This window comes from Danio rerio, chromosome 14 (genome assembly GCF_049306965.1).
Source record: "Danio rerio strain Tuebingen ecotype United States chromosome 14, GRCz12tu, whole genome shotgun sequence".
NCBI classification, from domain to species: domain Eukaryota; kingdom Metazoa; phylum Chordata; class Actinopteri; order Cypriniformes; family Danionidae; genus Danio; species Danio rerio.
This window is the reverse complement of record NC_133189.1, coordinates 6847501-6867215: the sequence shown is the minus strand read 5'-3', so window position 1 is coordinate 6867215 and position 19715 is coordinate 6847501. Positions and strand designations below refer to the sequence as shown.

The following is a 19715-nucleotide window of genomic DNA, read 5'->3' as shown; positions in this document are numbered from 1 at the left end:
CAAACTCACAATTGCGAGAAAAGTCAGAATTGCGAGTGATAAAGTAGTTTCCTGTTATGGAGAACCTTAACCTTAAGATCTGAATTGGAGTGTTAAAGACTTCTGAGAAATAAAGTCGCACCTGAAAGATATAAACTCACATTTGTGAGGAAAAAAGATTTCTGAAATTATATCTCACGATTCTTAGATATAAAGTCACAACTGCGTAATATAAACTCACAATTGCAAGAAAAATAAGTGAATTCGGTGATAAAAGTTCACATGGCAGGTTATAAAGTCAGATTTCTGACATCATATTTTGCGATTCTGAGATGAGTCGGAATTGCGAGTTATTAAGTCAGAATTCTCTGATCTTAAATCTTGCAATTCTGAGAAATAAAGTCACAAATGTGTAAACTCAGAATTGTGAGAAAAAGTCTGAATTGCGTGTTGTAATGTCTGAATTCTGACATTATGTCTTGCGATTCTGAAAAAAGTGATATAAAATGTCATAATTGTGAGTAATAAAGTCAGAATTCTTACGTTATATCTCAAAATTCTTAGAAATAAAGTTGTAACTACATGATAAACTCACAATTGTGCAAACAAAAGACAGAATTCTGAGATAAAATAGTCAGAATAGTGAGTTTTAAAGTCAGAATTTTGACTTTATTTCTCACAATTACAAGATATAAAGTCGCAACTGCGTGAAATAAACTAAAGTCAGAATTCTGAGATAAGTTGGAAGTGCGAGTTGTAGAGTCAGAATTCTCTGATAGGCGATGCAGTGGGTAGCACGTTCGCCTAACAGCAAGAAGGTCACTGGGTCGCTGGTTCGATCCTCGGCTCAGTTGGCATTTCTGTGTGGAGTTTGCATGTTCTCCCTTCGTTCGCGTGGGTTTCCTCCGGGTGCTCCGGTTTCCCCCACAGTCCAAAGACATATGCGGTACAGGCGAATTGGGTAGGCTAGATTGTCCGTAGTGTATGAGTGCGTGTGTGGATGTTTCCCAGAGATGGGTTGCGGCTGGAAGGGCATCCGCTGCGTAAAAACTTGCTGGATAAGTTGGCGGTTCATTCCGCTGTGGCGACCCCAGATTAATAAAGGGACTAAGCCGACAAGAAAATGAATGAATGAATGAATTCTCTGATATATCTTGCGTTTCTGAGAAATAAAGTCACAGTGAAATAAACTCACAATTGCAAGAAAAAAAGTCTTACATTATATCTCACAATTCTGAGAAATAAAGTCGCAAATGTGTGATATAAACAGAAAGTCAGAATTGCGAATTATGAAGTGAGAATTCTGACACAATTTTAAGAAATTTTCGAAACTGAAAGATAAACACAAGTATGAGGAAAGGTCTGAATTGCGAGTTATAATGTATAATTCCGAAATAAAAAGTCAGAACCGCTACTTATAAAGTCAGAATTTTGACATTATATCTCGTGATTCTGAGAAATAGTCGAAACTGGGATATAAACTCACAATTGCGAGGGAAAAGTCTGAATTCTGAGAAAGTCTGGATTGCGAGTTTTAAAGTCAAAACTGCTCTTTCAACACCATTAATGTCCACGTTGCTGAACAACATATGTAAAACAATGTGAAGACTTGTGCTGCCGCCTTTGCTTCTCTCCTGAACTTGAAAATATGATTGGCAGAATGCTGGATTAAGATCGTCTAGGGCAGGGGTGTCCAGGAGGGCCGGTGTCCTGCAGATTTTAGCTCCAACTTGCCTCAACACACCTGCAAAGATGTTTCTAGAAAGCCTAGTAAGAGCTTGATTAGCTAGCCCAGGTGTGTCTGGTTGGGGTTGGAACTAGAGCAGGGGTGGGCAAACTCGGTCCTGGAGGGCCGGTGTCCTGCACAGTTTAGCTCCAACCCCAATCAAACACACCTGCTTATAGATTTCTTGTCATCTTAAAGACACTGATTAGCATGTTCAGGTGTGTTTGACAAGTGTTGGAACAAAACTCTGCTGGGACACCGGCCCTCGAGGATCAAGTTTGCCCATCCCTGAACTAGACTTTGCTGGACAACCGGCTCTCCAGGACCGAGTTTGGACATGCCTGGTTTAGGGGGTCGAATTGAGATCGTGCAGCTCTATGTCGTAACGCAGCCTAGAATCCGACTGTTTGTCTCGCTTTAAAAAAGGTAATATATAGTTGAACTGAGCTATTGTCCATTTTATTCGTATGGATTCGCAATTTTGAATTAAAATCTCACAATTCCGAGAAAAAAGAAAGTCAGGATAGCATGTTTCTATCACTAAATTCTGAGATAAAAATTCGGAATAAGCTTTTTTTTTTAAATTATTCAGTGGCAGGAACTTATGAACTTCCATAAATACATCATAAAGGAAGAAATAATGTACAGATAATATAGTCGAAAAGATTTTTATGTTAAAAATAAAAAATAAACGCACACATAATCCAAATGTGTTTTGTGAGATTCACAATGCTAAGAGCTGTTTCAACTTACGATTGAACAGGGATTTGTTTTGTAAAACCGATTTCACATAGGTAAAAGTGTTTTTTATTTGTGTATTTCGTTTTTTGTTTATGGAAATCACTGGATCAGGATGTTTTGGCCTCGAACAACGGCTTACAACTCGACTTTACATTGCCAAATGTGCACAAAAGCGTTAACTGTGCACACACTCTCTCTTCAGCTACCTGGCTTTTGTTTTCCTTCACAGCCTTTTTCCTTCGTTCTCTAAATGACTGAAAGCATCTCAATAACAGCCGTGACTTCGCTAGTCCTGTCAGTGTGTATTAGAATGAGACGGATGAGCTAGTAAAACCCATAACCCCTGTACACACATGCATGCTCCTGACGTTTCTAACTCTTTAAAACAATGAGCCATTTTTGTAGGAACGTGAACTGTTTGGCATTAGAATACATGTGACTTAACACTGATAGAACAATAGCTTTATTATGCCACAAGCCACTGTTTTGATTTCACTTTTACTTTTGGAGACGGGATTGTGAGTTGATCTTTTTGGGAAATGTGCTTCTGTTGTCGTCACACGGGGGGAAATGCAGTTTTCGGATAGAGTCATAGATACGCAATACATCAGTTTACTCCTCTGGTGTGATCTTAGCTATTAGCTCTTACCTGCAGTAAAGTGGTTTGTAACATTGAACTAAGATTTTCTTGATTTAGTTTTTTTTATATTTATGATTTCATATGTATTCCTTTTCTTTTGTTTGTTTTTTTTTACGTAATAAAATGGGGGAAAACAAACAGTAGTGTTTCTTTATATGACTTCACCCGGGATCTACATCAAATATGAAGACTGTTTTATTTTTATCATGTGCATGTTTTTTGGGGCGTAAATATCCTATTACAGTGGGAACAACACATTATATATACAGTTGGATGAATAAATATTGGGACATCGACACAATTCTAACATTTTTGGCTTTATGCACTAACACAATGGAATTAAATGAACGAGGTGTGCTTTAACTGCAAACTGTCATGCTGCGTTCACACCAGACGCGGCACGTGCATCAAGCGTGAGTGATTTACATGTCAAGTCAATGCAAACGCGCGAATAGACATCCTGCGGTGCGATACGCACGAAAGGCGCGGCCCGAATGACGCAAATTGCGCGAATGGCGCAGGGCGAATTGAGCATTTTGTGCGTTTGACGCGCTTAACAAGCGTTTCGCGCGAATCTCTCGAATTCGAAAATCTGAACTTCAGCGTACATTCGCGCCGCGTTAACCAATCAGAAGCTTGCTCTTGTGGGGGCGTGATTGTGACGTAGAACCTGTTGTGTGTTCCGAGGGAAATCCTCCAGCCTTCACCGACAACAGTTCATCAAACTCGGCTTGGCTCAGTCAGAAGCACCGCTGAAAGCCTCCATCATCCAGGTTAAGTTTCTGGAGGAGTTTATGAGCTCACAGAGCTGGATGCACCTCTGAAAGGATGTAGTGGACTCAGACATGACCCTAAACGTATCTGCGCTGTTTTTCAGTCTTCATAAAGCACATTAACACTGTTATTTTCTTCATAAAATCCATGTTAGCCATTTAGCTATGAAGCTAGAGTCTTCGGGCAGACAGAAGCCCTGCCCATCACACGAATCCACGTCTGTTCTGAAGTGAATTTGACACGCAAATAAAGCGAGTAAACTCAAATGTTCACGCGGCTATTTACTCGCGAATTGCGCGATTTATCCGCGCGTTCCGCGTCTGGTGTGAACGCAGCATCAGCTTAAATTTGAGGGTATTTACATCCAAATGAGGTGAACGGTGTAGGAATTACAACACTTAGCATATGTGCCTCCCACTTGTTAAGGGACCAAAAGTCCCTTAAATTAATTTATTCATTTTCTTTTTGGCTTAGTCCCTTTATTCATGAGGGGTCACCACCGAGGAATGAACCACCAATTTATCCAGCACATGTTTTATAATAATAATAATAATTATTATTTTTTTATAACACGCTTTTCTCAGTCCCAAAGCGCTAACAGGCATACAAGGCAAACAAAGCAGAACAATTAAAACAGTCCGAAAATTAAAAAGAATAAAAAGACTGCAATAAAATATGAATGATACAATATGTGGCGAATGCACTGCCCCTTTAAGGGAGAACTTGTTTTAGAAGGCTGAACACAAGAAATGCAAACAAATGGTTGTTGTTGAATTTTTTTTTTCAGTGGGTTAACTTTTTTATTTAGCTTAAGAAAAACAAAGTGAGCTAGCAAAATGAACATTGTAAATTCAGGATGCTTTCTGACTTCTAATCTCCAAGAGTCTTTGTTACCTCCAAAAAAAAAAAAAAAAAAAAAAAGCCTGTGTTGATGCAAGTTTTAATATAGGCTTTTAATTTTTGTATCAATGTATGAAATTTCTTTGTTTACTACAAATGCATATCACGGACCATGGTCATCATTTATTGATCGTAACTGATTTCTACCTTCAGGCATTTCTAAAATATTATTAATAATTAAAATAAATACAATTTATCCATAAATGTTGCATTATACAAAACATTTTTGCATTTTGTTGTTTACATTCACTTCATAATTTGCTATTAAATTTATTCTAATATGTAAATGTTATGTTATTATCAATGGTAAGAAATAATGATGTATATTTTATGAACACGAGTCTTAAAAAACAGCTTGAATTGAATGGAAATCTAGTGCGGAAATGATGGAACCTGGAAAAATAATTTGTCATGAGTTCCTTTGAGATTTTTCCATCCTGATCTTAAGAGGAAACATACGTATTTTATGTTTTGTCAGTTTGGTGGCTAACTCGTACGAGTTCAGTTGTACGAAAATGTACGATTTTAAAAAAAGAAATGTGGCACCCAGCCCCGCCCCTAAACCCAACCATCATGGGTGTTTGAGCAAATCGTACAACATTTTACGAGTGAGTTTATATGAATTATGTCATGGTCACAGTAGAGTTTGAGCTTACAAAATTCTGTCGTACAGCGATGCGAAAAGGGCCGGGATTAAACAAGATGTTTAGACATTTAAAAAGAAAACTAGCTTCAAATTGCTCCATATTTAAAATTTTTGTCCAAAGGTCATGTTTTGATTTTGATTGGTCTCACGCAGTCAAGTGATTTCGCAGGTCTGAGTTCACCAAGCTTGAACTTTGCAATGCAGTAAACTACGAATATCGGTTTGCCGCATTCGCATGCTTATGAATGGAAGTCTATCAGGCAAAAATTGAAGAGTGAGTGCGGCTTTAGCCACTAAATCAAAAATTTACTAATTGCTATGAGATTGTGTTGGTATTTTTCGATCGATCAAGAAAATAATGTGGCAAATGTAGCTTAATTCCGTTTAATAACCGTTTGGTCTACAACACAAGTTATACACCCATATAGGGTTCCACTTTATATTATGTGTCCCTAACTACAATGTACTTACATCAAAAAATAAATACAATGTACTTACTGTGTTTATAATGTATTTGAAAACACTTGTGGTGCATTTGAGTTGGGATAGAGGTTGGGTTATCGACAGGTTTGGTGGGGTAGGTTTAAGGGTGGGTTAAGGTGTAAGGGATGGTATTTACAAATTTAATTACAAAAGTTAATTACTGATGTAATTACATACATGTATTCAACCAAGCATAAGTACACAGTAAATACATGTATTTACACAATAAGTACATTGTAGCAAACTATTAATTCCTGTGTAAGTACATATTAGTTAAGGCCACTTAATATAAAGTAGGACCCCATATAGAAAGCAAGATTTCTTTTTTAAAGCTGGTGTGTTATGGGCATTTTATAAAACATGTTTAAAATAACTACTAATATAAGAATATTTGGGGTTCGAGTCTGTGACGAATGCTTAAGTATAGCCAAGTTATTTGTATCTCATCTTAAACTTTACAATAGGAAAATCAAAGGGAACCTACAGTCAATTATTCTCCAGGATTCCTACATCGTCCCATTAAATTCATTACAAAAAAATTAAATAAAAATCTTACCGACCCCAAACTGTAGTGTAATTGCAAATACATAGAGCCTCAGCATGCCCAATCCTGAGATAAATACAGCTTTATTCCACCATTTACTGATGAAAAGAAAAATGTTTCATTTGATCAAGCCATCTGTGCATTAGCCTTATCTTTGACTCAAAGCAGCAAAAAGAAGATGAGTTCAAAAGATTTAGCAGTTAATGACTTGGTTTGGTCTGTTCCTCATGCTATGTTTGGCTCTGGAATAGTGCATATGTCATATATATACTTTCATGGTGCATAATTGATACCTACAAGAGCCGATCGTACAGCTTTGGTAACATATCTGGGTGAGTAAATGATGTTTTATATGTAGTGTTTCTGAGTGAACGTTCAGGCCTGATCTTATACCTCCTCTTCATCGTCACTGGCAAGGGAATCCAGCTTTTTGTCTTTGCAGTGGACGCGCTCCGCTTTGTAGGCTTTCTGTAAATTCTCCAACTCTTTAATCTCAGCGTGGAGACGTTCCAGATGAGCTGCGCGCCGGTTCTGGATCAGCCTCATGCGCAGAGGGTTCATGTCGTTGAAGGCAATGCTGGTCAGCTTCCTGTGGACAACAAGACCAGCGATGGTAAAGAGGAAACGCCAATGATGAACTCTGACACTCATGTCCTGGAGGAACTTGTGGTTTGAAAGACTCTCTTTTGTGTGAGTAGTGATGTGCTCTGAGAGGCTAGTAATATGCTGTAAGCGGGTAATGAGAAACTAATGATGCGCTGTATAGGACTAGTAATGTGCTGTAAGAAGCTAATAAGAGATGTGCTGTGCTGTAAAAGGATAGCAAGAGACTAGTAATATGCTGTAAAAGGCTAGTAAGAGACTAATGTGCTGTAAGAGACTAGTAACTTGCTGGAAGAGGCTAATGAGAGACTAGCGATGTTCTGTTAGAGACTAGTAAGAGAGCAGTAACGTGCTGTAAGAGACTAGTAATATGCTGTAAGATGCTAATGAGAAACTAGTGATATTCTGTAAGACTAGTGATATGCTGCAAGAGGCTAGTAAGCGACTAGCAATGTGCTGCAAGAGGCTAATGAGAGACTAGTGATGTTCTGTAAGAAACTAGTAAGAGAATAGTAATGTGCTTTATGAGACTAGTAATGTTCTGTAAGGCTAGAAAGAGACTAGTAATTGCTGTGAGGGGCTCTGGGAGATAAGTGATGTTCTGTAAGAGACTAGTAAGAGGCTGAGAGACTAGTGATGTTCTGTAAGAGACTAGTAAGAGGCTGAGAGACTAATTATGTTCTGTAAGAAACTAGTAAGAGGCTAATGAGAGACTAGTTATGTTCTGTAAGAAACTAGTAAGAGGCTAATGAAAGACTAGTGGTGTTCTGTAAGAGGCTGATGAGAGACTAGTTATGTTCAGTAAGAGACTAGTAAGAGGCTAATGAGAGACTAGTGGTGTTCTGTAAGAGACTAGTAAGAGGCTGAGAGACTAGTGATGTTCTGTAAGAGGCTGAGAGACTAGTTATGTTCTGTAAGAAACTAGTAAGAGGCTAATGAGAGACTAGTGGTGTTCTGTAAGAAACTAGTAAGAGGCTAATGAGAGACTAGTGGTGTTCTGTAAGAGGCTGATGAGAGACTAGTTATGTTCTGTAAGAGACTAGTAAGAGGCTGAGAGACTAGTGATGTTCTGTAAGAGACTAGTAAGAGGCTGAGAGACTAGTTATGTTCTGTAAGAGGCTAATGAGAGACTAGTGGTGTTCTGTAAGAGGCTAATGAGAGACTAGTTATGTTCTGTAAGAAACTAGTAAGAAGCTAATGAGAGACTAGTGGTTTTCTGTAAGAGGCTTATGAGAGACTAGTTATGTTCTGTAAGAGACTAGTAAGAGGCTTATGAGAGACTAGTTATGTTCTGTAAGAGACTAGTAAGAGGCTAATGAGAGACTAGTGGTGTTCTGTAAGAGGCTAAATAGAGACTAGTTATGTTCTGTAAGAGACTAGTAAGAGGCTGAGAGACTAGTTATGTTCTGTAAGAAACTAGTAAGAGGCTAATGAGAGACTAGTGGTATTCTTTAAGAGGCTAAGAGACTAGCTATTTTCTGTAAGTGGCTAATGAGAGACTTGTTATGTTCTGTAAGAGGCTAATGAGAGACTAGTGAAGTCCTGTAAGAGGCTAGTGAGAGGCTAATGAGAGACTAGCGATGTTCTGTAAGAGGTTAGTAAGAGATTAGTAATTGCTGAGGGGCTAATGAGAGACTAGTTATGTTCTGTAAGAGACTAGTAAGAGGCTAATGAGAGACTAGTGATGTTCTGTAAGAGACTAGTAAGAGGCTAATGAGAGACTAGTGATGTTCTATAAGAGGCTGAGAGACTAGTTATGTTCTGTAAGAAACTAGCAAAAGGCTAATGAGACTAGTTATGTTCTGTAAGAAACTAGTAAGAGGCAAATGAGAGACTAGTGACGTGCTTTAAGAGACTAGTAGGCCTAACGTGCTGTGAGACGCTAGTTAGAGATTAGTAATTGCTGTAAGGGGCTAATGAGTGACTAGTGATGTTCTGTAACAGACTAGTAAGAGAGTAGTAACGTGCTGTAAGAGACTAGTAATATGATGTGAGAGGCTAATGGGAGACTAGTAATGTGCTGTAAGAGGCTTATGAGAAACAGGTGATATTCTTTAAGAGGCTAGTAATGTGCTGCAAGACGCTAATAAGAGACTAGCGATGTTCTGTAAAAGGCTAGTAAGAGACTAGTAATGTGCTGTAAGAGGCTAGTAATCAACTAGTGATGGTCTGTGAGAGGCTAGTAAGAGACTATTATGTGCTGCAAGATGCTAATAAGAGACTAGTAATGTCCTTTAAGAGGCTAGGAAGCAAGTAGTAATGTGCTGTAAGTGGCTAATGAGAGACTAGTAATGTTATGTAAGGCTAGTAAGAGACTAGTAATTGCTGCGAGAGACTAATGAGAGACTGGTGATGTTCTGTGGGAGGCTAATAAGAGACTAGTAATGTTCTGTAAGGCTAATAAGAGACTAGTAATGTTCTGTAAGGCTAATAAGAGACTAGTAGCCTAATGTGGTGTAAAAGGCTAGTAAGCGAGTAGTAATGTGCTGTAAGTGGCTAATAGAGAATAGTAATGCTCTGTAAGACTAGTAAGAGACTAGTAATTGCTGTGAGAGACTGGTGTTGTTTTGTAAGAAGCTAGTAAGAGACTAATAAGAGACTAGTAATGTTCTGTAAAGACTAGTAATGATCCGTAAGGCTAGTAAGAGACTAGTAATATGCTGCAACAGGGTTATGAGAGACTGGTAATATGCTGTGAGAGGCCAGTAAAACATTAGTAATGTGCTGTAAGAGACTAGTGATGAGGTTTGAGAGGCTAATCAGAGATTAGTAATATGCAAAGCTAATGACTAGTCTCTCAGCAGTCTCTCGCAGATAATACTGGTATCTCACAGAAATTTAATGATGTGAGAGATTAGTACATTTCTGAGAGACTAGTAAGACACTAGTGATGCCTGTGAAAGACTAGTATTATAGTGATGGTCACAGATGATCTGAAGTGATTCAAAGCAAGGGTCTGTACTTTTCTTACTCAGTATTAACTTAAATTTTAGTTATCTTACTTTGAGCTCTTCATTGAACTATCTGAGGTTTATTTCCTGCAGAAACCTGTGGTTTGGAAAGACTCTCCCCAAGCCAGATTTTCTTCTTTGTGTTTTTGAAACGGTGCCATAGTTTGGAAGCAGGAATGCACAGGTGGAGCACATTTTATCAGGGGAATACGTTTAAAATAGCCTCACCACAGAGGCATCTGACCCATTTTCCATTTCTATTTGTGTGACTGCATCTCAGACAGATGCAGCCCGCTTTGTTTAACTATGACTTAATCAATTTTATATGGCGATGTCTGACTGTGGCAAAAAATAGCTGCGCTGTCACTGTTTAGAAACCGCTGATCTACTGGGATTTTCATGCTTGGCCATCTCTGGTCTACAGAGAACCATTTCAAAAGGAGAAAGTGAAAAGAAAGTTCTGTGGGTGACAGTAGCAATTGATGGCAAAGGTCAGAGGAGAATTGCCAAACTGGCTTGAAAACTGGCATAAAACCCAAGCGAAGCTCATGTCCTGAGGTGGCAGATGTGCTGAATTCATTCAAACTCAGAGTCTGTACTTTTCCTACACATTTCCGACTGATAACCTTAACAACATTTTAGTTGTAATCTTTCTTTGAGATCCAATCAATGCTGTCCTCTAATTCTGATCACTATGGGCCGGTTTCACAAACAGGGGTTAGCTTAAAGGGATAGTTCACCAGTCATATACAAACAGACAAAGAAAATATATCTGTGTCTGTTCTAAACGCAGATTTTAGAATTGTACCCTCCTAAAATTACGAGTACACTTCGTTTACCTTTACGTCTTTATAATTACAGATGCGTGAATTTTATTTACGCATGAAATATTTATGACAGTGATTTTATTCCATACAAAGCACATTGAAAATGGTGAAGGGACCGGACCGCCTTACACATAACTACTAAAGACTGATTTATATTTCTGCGTCGAGTGATCAGCATGACCTACGGCGCCTGCCTTGCATGTAGTCGTCTATTTATTCCTCTGCATGCTACTTGTGTTGCTCTGAAATACACTTCTGAAACGGAAGTTGACACTGTGTTTTTATGTTCCTCTGTGTAAAGTTTCTTTTCAAGTGTTTCGTTTTTGATGAATGCTACCTATTGGTCCATTTTCACTGAGTGGTACTGTTCAGTTTGTTAAGCTTTTATGCCCGTTCCACTGTCAAAAGGCATACCGAAATGGACCTTACCACTTTTTTCGCACAATTCGAAAGGGGACTAAACACAGGAAAGGATACCAAAAGGCGGAGCTAGACGCGCAGCTGAACGCTATTGGTTTACAGAGATGCGTCATTCGCTTGCGCAACAGGCCAGAATGAAAACAAAAGAGCCGCCATGTTTAAAATGCACAGCCAAGAGATCTTTTACAGCGTAAATATATATACATATAATAACGAGCCATGGTCGACACGGGCTCAAACAAACCTTGTCGTCGTCTTGATGAACAGCCACAAAGCCTAAAAGAAGAGCAGATTTACCCTGTGCCCCTTTTACAAGCCAGTCTGAAGCGCGAGCGGTTTAGCTTTTTTTGCTTGCGCTCATCGTGCTTCTATTTTTGAAATATCAAACTTCTTGAGCTGATGATGATTACGTGCGCTTGATTATTGACATGCTTTTGAAAACCCGATCATGTCAGGAACTGACAAACGTGAGAGTGAAGAGCGAAAAAACAAAGTAGAAAAAAAGGAGCACAGTATTTTTTTTTAAGCAAATGTGAACAAACTGCCATGTTTAACTATTATCATCACCTTTTGGACTATTGTGAACTCAGACTGATGGAATTACTATATAACAGAGGCTACATGTGCTGCTGAAGATTACAGACGCAGATGAGAGGTTTTCTCTGACTGTGGGCTAAATTTTGTGTTGTTTTGAACCTAAATAAGGACTAAATATCTGCTGTGTGTAGTTTTTCTGTAATTGTTAACATATCGGAGACTGTAAGGGTCCGTATGTGTTCAATTGTACAAGCAGCTAAAACTCGCTCATTCAGAGGCGGGAACCGGCAGAAGTGCAACAGCTTTAATCACAAGGTAAACAAAACAAACGCTTTCACCTGGAGCTCCTTCACGGGACTCGATACTTGTAAACACCGATACATTGGGCTCGTGGCACTCAGCACTGCCTACACTCGTCACCGATACCAAACCGATCAATCATAAAGCTTGCGCTATGCATCGTTTTTTGAGTGCTTTAAACCTCGTCTGTCGAACCAAGGCTACGTTTTCTGCAAAATAAATGGGTTTTCTTGGTTATTTTGTACAAGAATGTTCTACTAGCATAGATTTTGTACTTGGAACATTACTTCCTGCAAAAATGAAGTCTTTCTGTCTGAATAACACGCATTCAATGTTTTATTTCCAATTGATCGTCTCACCTTCCGTCTGCGATGGTGTTGGGGAAGATGCGAAGATACTGGTACATTTCAACACTGTCTTGAATCTTTAAGATGGCCTCCTCTCTATATTTGAAAAGAGCCAGGGCATATCGGAATATCACCTGTGTTAACGAGAAAAGGCAAGGGTTTAGTTCATAGTATTTAGCCTAAAGCTTTTGTACTGTTTTATTTGTTATAGATGAACGTTACCTTGCTGCCCTCGTACAGTAAGGCGTCCCATACTTTAAACAGTATGCGGGTGGGCAGACTCTCAACAAACAACACCAGAAACCATTCAACTGTGATGAGGGATATGTCTACTTTCAGTGCTTCCAGATGAGCCGTGAGTCGAGGCAGTTTCTCTAACATGAGGTCTTTTAGTACACGCTGATCAGCCTGGGTGGATGAAATGATGATGATGATGATGATGATGAAGTGTGTGAGAGAAACATTAAAGTGGAAATATACACTACCTGACAAAAGTCAACAACAAAGGAACAGCAAGTAATAACTTGACTTCTAGTTGATCATTTGGGATCAGAAGCGGCTTATATGAAAGGCAAAGGCCTCTAGATTACGCTTATTTTACTAAAATAAAATATGATCATGTCTTGATTTTTAATTATTTCATAAGGACAGTAAGGTCTGACTTTGCTTAGACAAAAGTCTTGTCACTAAACAGAAATAATGTCCAGTATGGAATATAAAGTCATGCTGCAGTGGAAGAAGAATAAATATTGTAAATGACTCCAATGAGCTTGGAGAGCTGCATCCATACATCTCTGCAATGACTCAAATAACTTATTAATAGTCATCTGGAATGGCAAAGAAAGCGTTCTTGCAGGACTCCCAGAGTTCATCAAGATTCTTTGGATTCATCTTCAATGCCTCCTCCTTCATCTTACCCCAATCATGCTCAATAATGTTCATCTCGGGTGACTGGGCTGGCCAATCCTGGAGCACTTTGACCTTCTTTGCTTTCAGGATCTTTAATGTGGAGGCTGAAGTATGAGGAGGAGCGCTATCCTGCTGAACAATTTGCCCTCTCCTGTGGTTTGTCGGCACTAATGTCTTCATACCTCAGGCTGTTGATGTTGCCATACACTGCAGATCTCTCAAACGCCCCCATACTGAATGTAACCCCAAACCATGATTTTTCCTTTACCAAACTTGACTGATTTCAGTGAGAATCTTGAGTCCATGCTGGTTCCAGTAGGTCTTCTGCAGTATTTGTGATGATTGGGATGCAGCTCAACAGATGATTCATCTGAAAATTCGGCCATCTGCCACTTTTCCAAATTATCAACTAGAAGTCAAGTTATTATTTGTTGCTCTTACAGCTGAGAGTGACAAGACTTTTGTCAGGTAGTGTGAAGTTGATTAAATTATTGCAGATAATTTTGCAATTTACAAGTTTTTTATGGTAATATTTGTCAACTCTGCTATTAGTATCAGTAGTTTGACGGTAACAGAGTTGGCCATTTTCAATGTTTTAACCCCCCAACAACTGTGTGATCAGTGTTACATTTAGTTCCACTAAATGCTATATAAACTTTTCAGATGAAAAATAATTTCAGATCTTATCCGATCCGATATCTTATCAGATCGTTGAGAAAATGTTACTTCTGGGAGGTAATTCTATTAATTTAAAGGTAAAACATGGTACAGTAAAAGAATTGTCAAGATTTTATGGACACTTTTATAAAATATATTTATATACATTTAATGTTGCAGAATTTGTGATTTAATTAGTTAAATATATAGTTTTGATTAATAATTTGCATAATACATCAAGATTTTCTGCTATATCTTTTTTTTTTGCTTTTTTTGCTTTTTTTTTTATAATTATTATATCGTTATTGCTTTATACATCTTGTGTGACTAATTATTTAAAGAATTATTAATATAACAGTTTGACAATAATACATACACATTAGACACCAATTGTACCTTAAAAGAATAGTATATCTATGAAAACATTTAGATGCACAAAAATTGTATTTAAAAAAGTTCAAATTGCAATAATGGTTAAGAGTATTACTGATTTAACTGAGCCTTAAGGTTTAGAATTGAAGGTTTTACCTGACAGCCAACCAGGTCTTTAGTGAAGTAGTTTGGAGGCATAATGTGTTCCACAATGACAACCAGGCACCAAAAAGCATCGGCCTCCTCCTGTAGTACCAGCAGAGCAATGGCAGCAAGTCTGAACACAGAGATTTTATTCATCATATTAAAAAATCACCACTAGATGTCAGCATATCACATGATATTGCCTATAAAAGTTCATCAAATTTTGCAGTAAATAGTTTCTAGACAGTTTAGAACAAAAGAAAGGCTAATCGTTTTACATGCAGAGTGGTTTTGTTGTTGTTGACATTTGCTAGTGTTGGGCATTGACAAAGGATTGTACAGAATTGTGATGAATCAAATGTAAAATTAAGGACAATATACACTCGGAAATGATGTTTTCTGTTTGTTAAAAGGAACCTATTCATTATTTTTGAGTTTTTTTTTAGAGACGACTTGTTTTATCTTCTATCCACTCAAATTTGTAAAAGAAAAAAAAAGGAAAGTACAAGTTATCTTCGTTTCTTCATGGCGTCCCAACACTAATGGATTGTGTGGAACCTAGCATTTTTTGAGTGGAATGCACTTAAAAATGGTGGAAGGGATTCCCCTGAGGGAACAAGTGTAGGGAAGTTTATGAGTAAGTGTTTAAAGTGGACTGGAATGCAGCCTTAGACTTGACTTGGACTCAGTGACTTGTGAACATGTCCACCAAGGGGAGCGGAAAGAGTCAGGCATCGTTCACAGCAACTGCAGGGCCACAGTGCAACAACAGTGGTGACCAGGGCAATGTGCTGAAGCACACAGTTTATCACAGACTTCTGCATTAATGTTTGTGTAACCAAGTGCTAACTGTACACCATCAAAAAAACAATGCATGAAATGGACCGTGAATGGAAGTGGCCTGGTCTAATAAACCCAAGATTCCTTGTCCATTATATTAATGGAAGATTGCAGATATGTCTATTACACACAGATGTGCTTGCAACTTGATGCACTGTTGGGCGGGCAGCTTTTTGCTGTGGTCAATGTTTTCTTTTTCCCAACAGCACAATCTTTGTGAGCTTGGAGGAAAGTGGACACATTCTAGCAAATGTGATTTGTCAGCCATTAAAACAGCATAATGTGCAATGCCAGACCACCGGAACCATCAAGAATGGTTCAAGAAACATGCTAGTGACTGTCTTGGCTTCTAAATTGATCTGGCATGAACCCAATTTATGGTTTAAAAACATCAGGAAAAGTGGGTTTGCGCAAGCCCCTACATCACCACCACCAGGTCTAGGAATAGATGATCTGCAGTTGAAAGTCTGCATAAATGAAAGTTGCTGGAGACTTTTATTACAGTACGATGAAATATTTCCAACTGAAGTTAAATATTGAATAGGGGGCGGGGTTTTATTTTTAAGCTCCTCCTTTCATCTGTGACTGGTTGAAGGGTTCTGGCTATGTATATTTCACCCAAGTCGACTGCCATTCTACAGTGGAAGCAAATGGTCAGGTTTGGATAAAAGATTATCAAAAAAAGTGTGTTTTGAAGCATTTGCATGGATTCATGCTTTCATTTTAAGGGCCCTATCATACACCCGGTGCATTAAGGCACAAGACGTTTTTGCCCTGACGTGTTGCTATTTTCAGACCAACAGTTTAAATAGAAAATCTATTTGCACAACTTTGTGGACTCACGGGTGTTTGGGTCTAGAATAGAGGTGTGTTAAGGTGCATTGTTTGGCGCGTTGCTATTTTGAGGAACTAAAATAGACTGCAATAAACCAGCGCAGAGCTCATTAATTGTGAGCTTCGCTTACACATTACTTACAACACACATGATGTAGAGCAATAAACAATATCTTTACAAATGAAAAAGAATTAATAGAATAAAATATTACAAAAATTTATACTTTATACATAAATATAATAACCACTGCCTCCATGCCTTCTTCATCTCGGGGGGCTTTTTTTCAGTTTATTCATGACAATTTGCTTTTGTTTAATGTTATTATTATTAGTATTATTTATTATCTGCATATTTATATTTGTTTTACTTAAAACAAGCTTAGATTTGTCCACCTGTCAGGTTTTGGACCATATTGGGCATAGCACCTGCGTTTGGATAACTTCGTTATTGTTGTTTATTTATTAATGGAAATTGGAACTGAATTTAGAAATAGTTTTGACGCAAATCTTTGCGCTTCACAAACAGAAATAATTATGTAGGCTAATGGATGTCTGTGCGTACAACACGTTTCATTGTCCACGAAAGAGAGAAACAGAAAGTGAAAGTAAAGGCTGAATGGAGGTGGCTCGTTCTTTATCCTCGCGCTACAGATGCTCTGTTTTCTAGCTAGCGAAGTGCTCAGTTTTTCCACTTACAAAGTCCGCCATGTAAATAGCAAATGCACCGTGGCGCGACACAATTGACTCTTAAAGGGAATGGGAGATGACACTCTGATTGGTTTATTCTCAAAACATACCCATTACTCATTAAGAGAATAAGCACAACCCTGTTAGACCATGCACCATGGTGCAGTGCATATTTTTTCAGCCTTAAAAAAGCAAAAATGAATTCGGACACTCTCTTAATGCTGTAGCGCCCTGCGCTTTAGACTTTGCTCCAAGATTGTTTAAATAGAGCCCTAAGACTAAAGCCAAACTAGAGCTAAAGCATGCAAAATTCTGTTGTATGGCGCTGCGAAAAGGGGCGGGATTAAACAAGATGATTAGACATTAAAAAAGCGAGTGACTTTTTCAAATTTTCCGGGACAGTTTTCGGAAAACCGTTAGTAGGATCAGTTGGGAAAGATATAGCAGCTTAATTCAGTATAGTTTAGAGGTTTGGAGTTAGTTTGGTGGTTGTAGGATGAACGGTCTAGGAGGAGATGCTTTCTTAAAATAGTCTAAGAAGAAGAAGAGAAAGAAAAAGAAGAAGACGGAAGAATAATAGGTTTATGTAGTATACAGTAACAGTATGTTGGCTTTCTCAAGCCACCATAATACTGTGTACCGATAAATAATAATAAAATCGAGAATGTCACTTAAAGAGCCCATATTATACATGAAATAGGGTCATATTTTGGTTTTGGGGGTCTCCAACAACAGTCTAATATGCTTGCAAGGTCAAAAAATATTTTCATGGTCTTATAACATGCATTTATTTTTACCTAATTATCCCAGCGACTCCCATATGAATCGTCCAGTGATTCATTTGTTCCTAAAACCACACATAACTACACATAACCCTCCTCCAGACGACAACCCACACACACACACACACACACACACACACACACATAAACCTCCTCCAGACGACAACGTGTGCATGCACACACACACACACACACACACACATATTACCCTCCTCTATGGAACGTAAACAAAGCGGCATGCGTCGCGTTTTTAACGTGGCTTTGCACGCCGTATGAGAATATAGCGAGTTAACCGGTAACACTTTACAATAAGGTTCATTAGTTAATGCATTTACTAACATGAACTAATCATGAACAACACATGTACAGCATTTATTAATCATACTTGAACATTTACTAATGCATTATTAACATCCAAACTCATGCTTGTTAACATTAGTTAATGCACAGTGAGTTAACATGAACTCACAATGAACAACTGTATTTTTATTAACTAACGTTAACTAACATGAAAAAATACTGAAGTAAATGCATTGTTCATTGTTGGTTCATGTTAGTAAATGCATTAAGTAACATTAACTAATGTACCTTATTGTAAAGTGTGACCAGTTAACCTGATACAATACAGAACTAAATACATTTGCAAGCTAGAGTAAACGAGGCAACAACTTTAATCGCACGTACTTACACTTGAGAAATAGAGGAAGAAACCGATCCATGTGCTGACATGTCCATCAGTACACTGTACTGATCCTTCCTTTAACAAACAAAGTATTCTTTGTAGCATGTAGTTTCAAGTTTCCAGTAGTTTCCAACTGCTCAAGGGTTATAATGCTGAGGTTTCATCTTTGCATAGAGACTCAATCATATCCATCTGCAGTGTGACTTCAATCGACCGGCATGTTTGTGTGTTTATGTTTGTGTGTTTGTGTGTGTGTGTGTGTGTGTGTGTGTGTGTGTGTGTGTGGGGGGGGTGGGGGGGGTGCAGGTTTCAAATCTCCCGGGTTAGCGCGTGTGCGTGAATAACTTCATTGTCACGTCATGGCGAAACACCTAATGACTCGTTATCAAGACGACTCGTTTGAAGCACTATGAGCCGACTCTTTTATAGCTGAATCAACAGCTTTAAACACTGTACTCTTACAGATTTAAGCCTTAGCTGGATACTTCACTTCAGTTAGAGCTGTGTTACACACTACATGGAAGGGCATTTTCAAAAACCCATAATATGGGCTCTTTAACCTTGATTCAACTTAAAAATAAACCTTAAAAAATCTTAAGTTCTATCAATGTACTTATTTAATAAATTACATAAATAATAACAGATTTGATATAAACAACGTTTTTAAAGCCTAATGAACAATCGGAATTGAATTACCTGTTGAGTCCCTGCACATAGCCGATGGTAGGGTTGTGCCATGAGAAAGCCTGCAGGACTCTCTCCAGCTTCTGAATCAAGGGGCTTGTCGGTGGGGAAAAGTGTTTATTGCTGGTCAGCGTGCGGTCCAGGTCCAGCTGAATCTGTCTGGGCACCAGGTGAGGCGAGCTTCTGCTTTTCTCACACAGTTCGTGATAGCGGTCGGGATGGCGCTCTCTTAATGACTTGGTCCTAGTCTGTATCATGAAGCGCCACACCCTCACGCGGTACTCGTGTGGTAATCCCGTCCGGAGCAGACCCTTCATCTCTGCCGATGAAGTAAGCTCGCCTTCAGGACGTCCGAACAGGAGCTGAGCGCAACGAGCCAGCAAAGGCCCGTCACATTCCTCCTGGTTCAGCAGGTTTTGGGACCTGAACTCTAGGGCCTGGATCTTAGCAAGCAGCTTCAGATCCTCCACTTTATAGTCTACTGCGATCCTAAATCCATACTCATCATAATCACTGTGGAATAATGGGAGTTGCGAGGGTTTTTCGTCAACATAAATAAACCTTTTGACATTCATATGGGAAACTGATATATATATATATAATTTTTAATTGTGCTTATACAGACAGATGTGTTTACCTGATGGGGTTTAGTTTGATGGCATTGTTCAGGTCTGCTTGAACCGCATCTTTAAGCATCTTGTTGACC

The 19715-nt window shown here is 38.6% G+C and overlaps 1 protein-coding gene across 2 annotated transcripts in view; it reads right to left on the bottom strand.

Moving 5' to 3' along the window:
- Positions 1-4623: 4623 nt before the first annotated feature.
- Positions 4624-19715, bottom strand: part of tbc1d2 (TBC1 domain family, member 2) — a 42564-nt gene continuing 27472 nt past the window's right edge. The window contains exons 10-15 of one of the 2 annotated variants that reach the window (XM_684512.8): positions 19647-19715; positions 19022-19522; positions 14513-14633; positions 12641-12826; positions 12431-12552; positions 4624-7022 (exon numbers count right to left, since the gene is read on the bottom strand). The exon at positions 19647-19715 is cut by the window's right edge and continues 104 nt beyond it. In XM_684512.8, coding sequence (XP_689604.6) covers positions 6821-7022; positions 12431-12552; positions 12641-12826; positions 14513-14633; positions 19022-19522; positions 19647-19715 — 1201 coding nt within the window. In that variant the 3' untranslated portion in view covers positions 4624-6820. Of the gene's footprint in view, positions 7023-12061; positions 12281-12430; positions 12553-12640; positions 12827-14512; positions 14634-19021; positions 19523-19646 lie in introns of those variants that run through there. The other variant, XM_073922484.1, reaches the window with a different exon arrangement.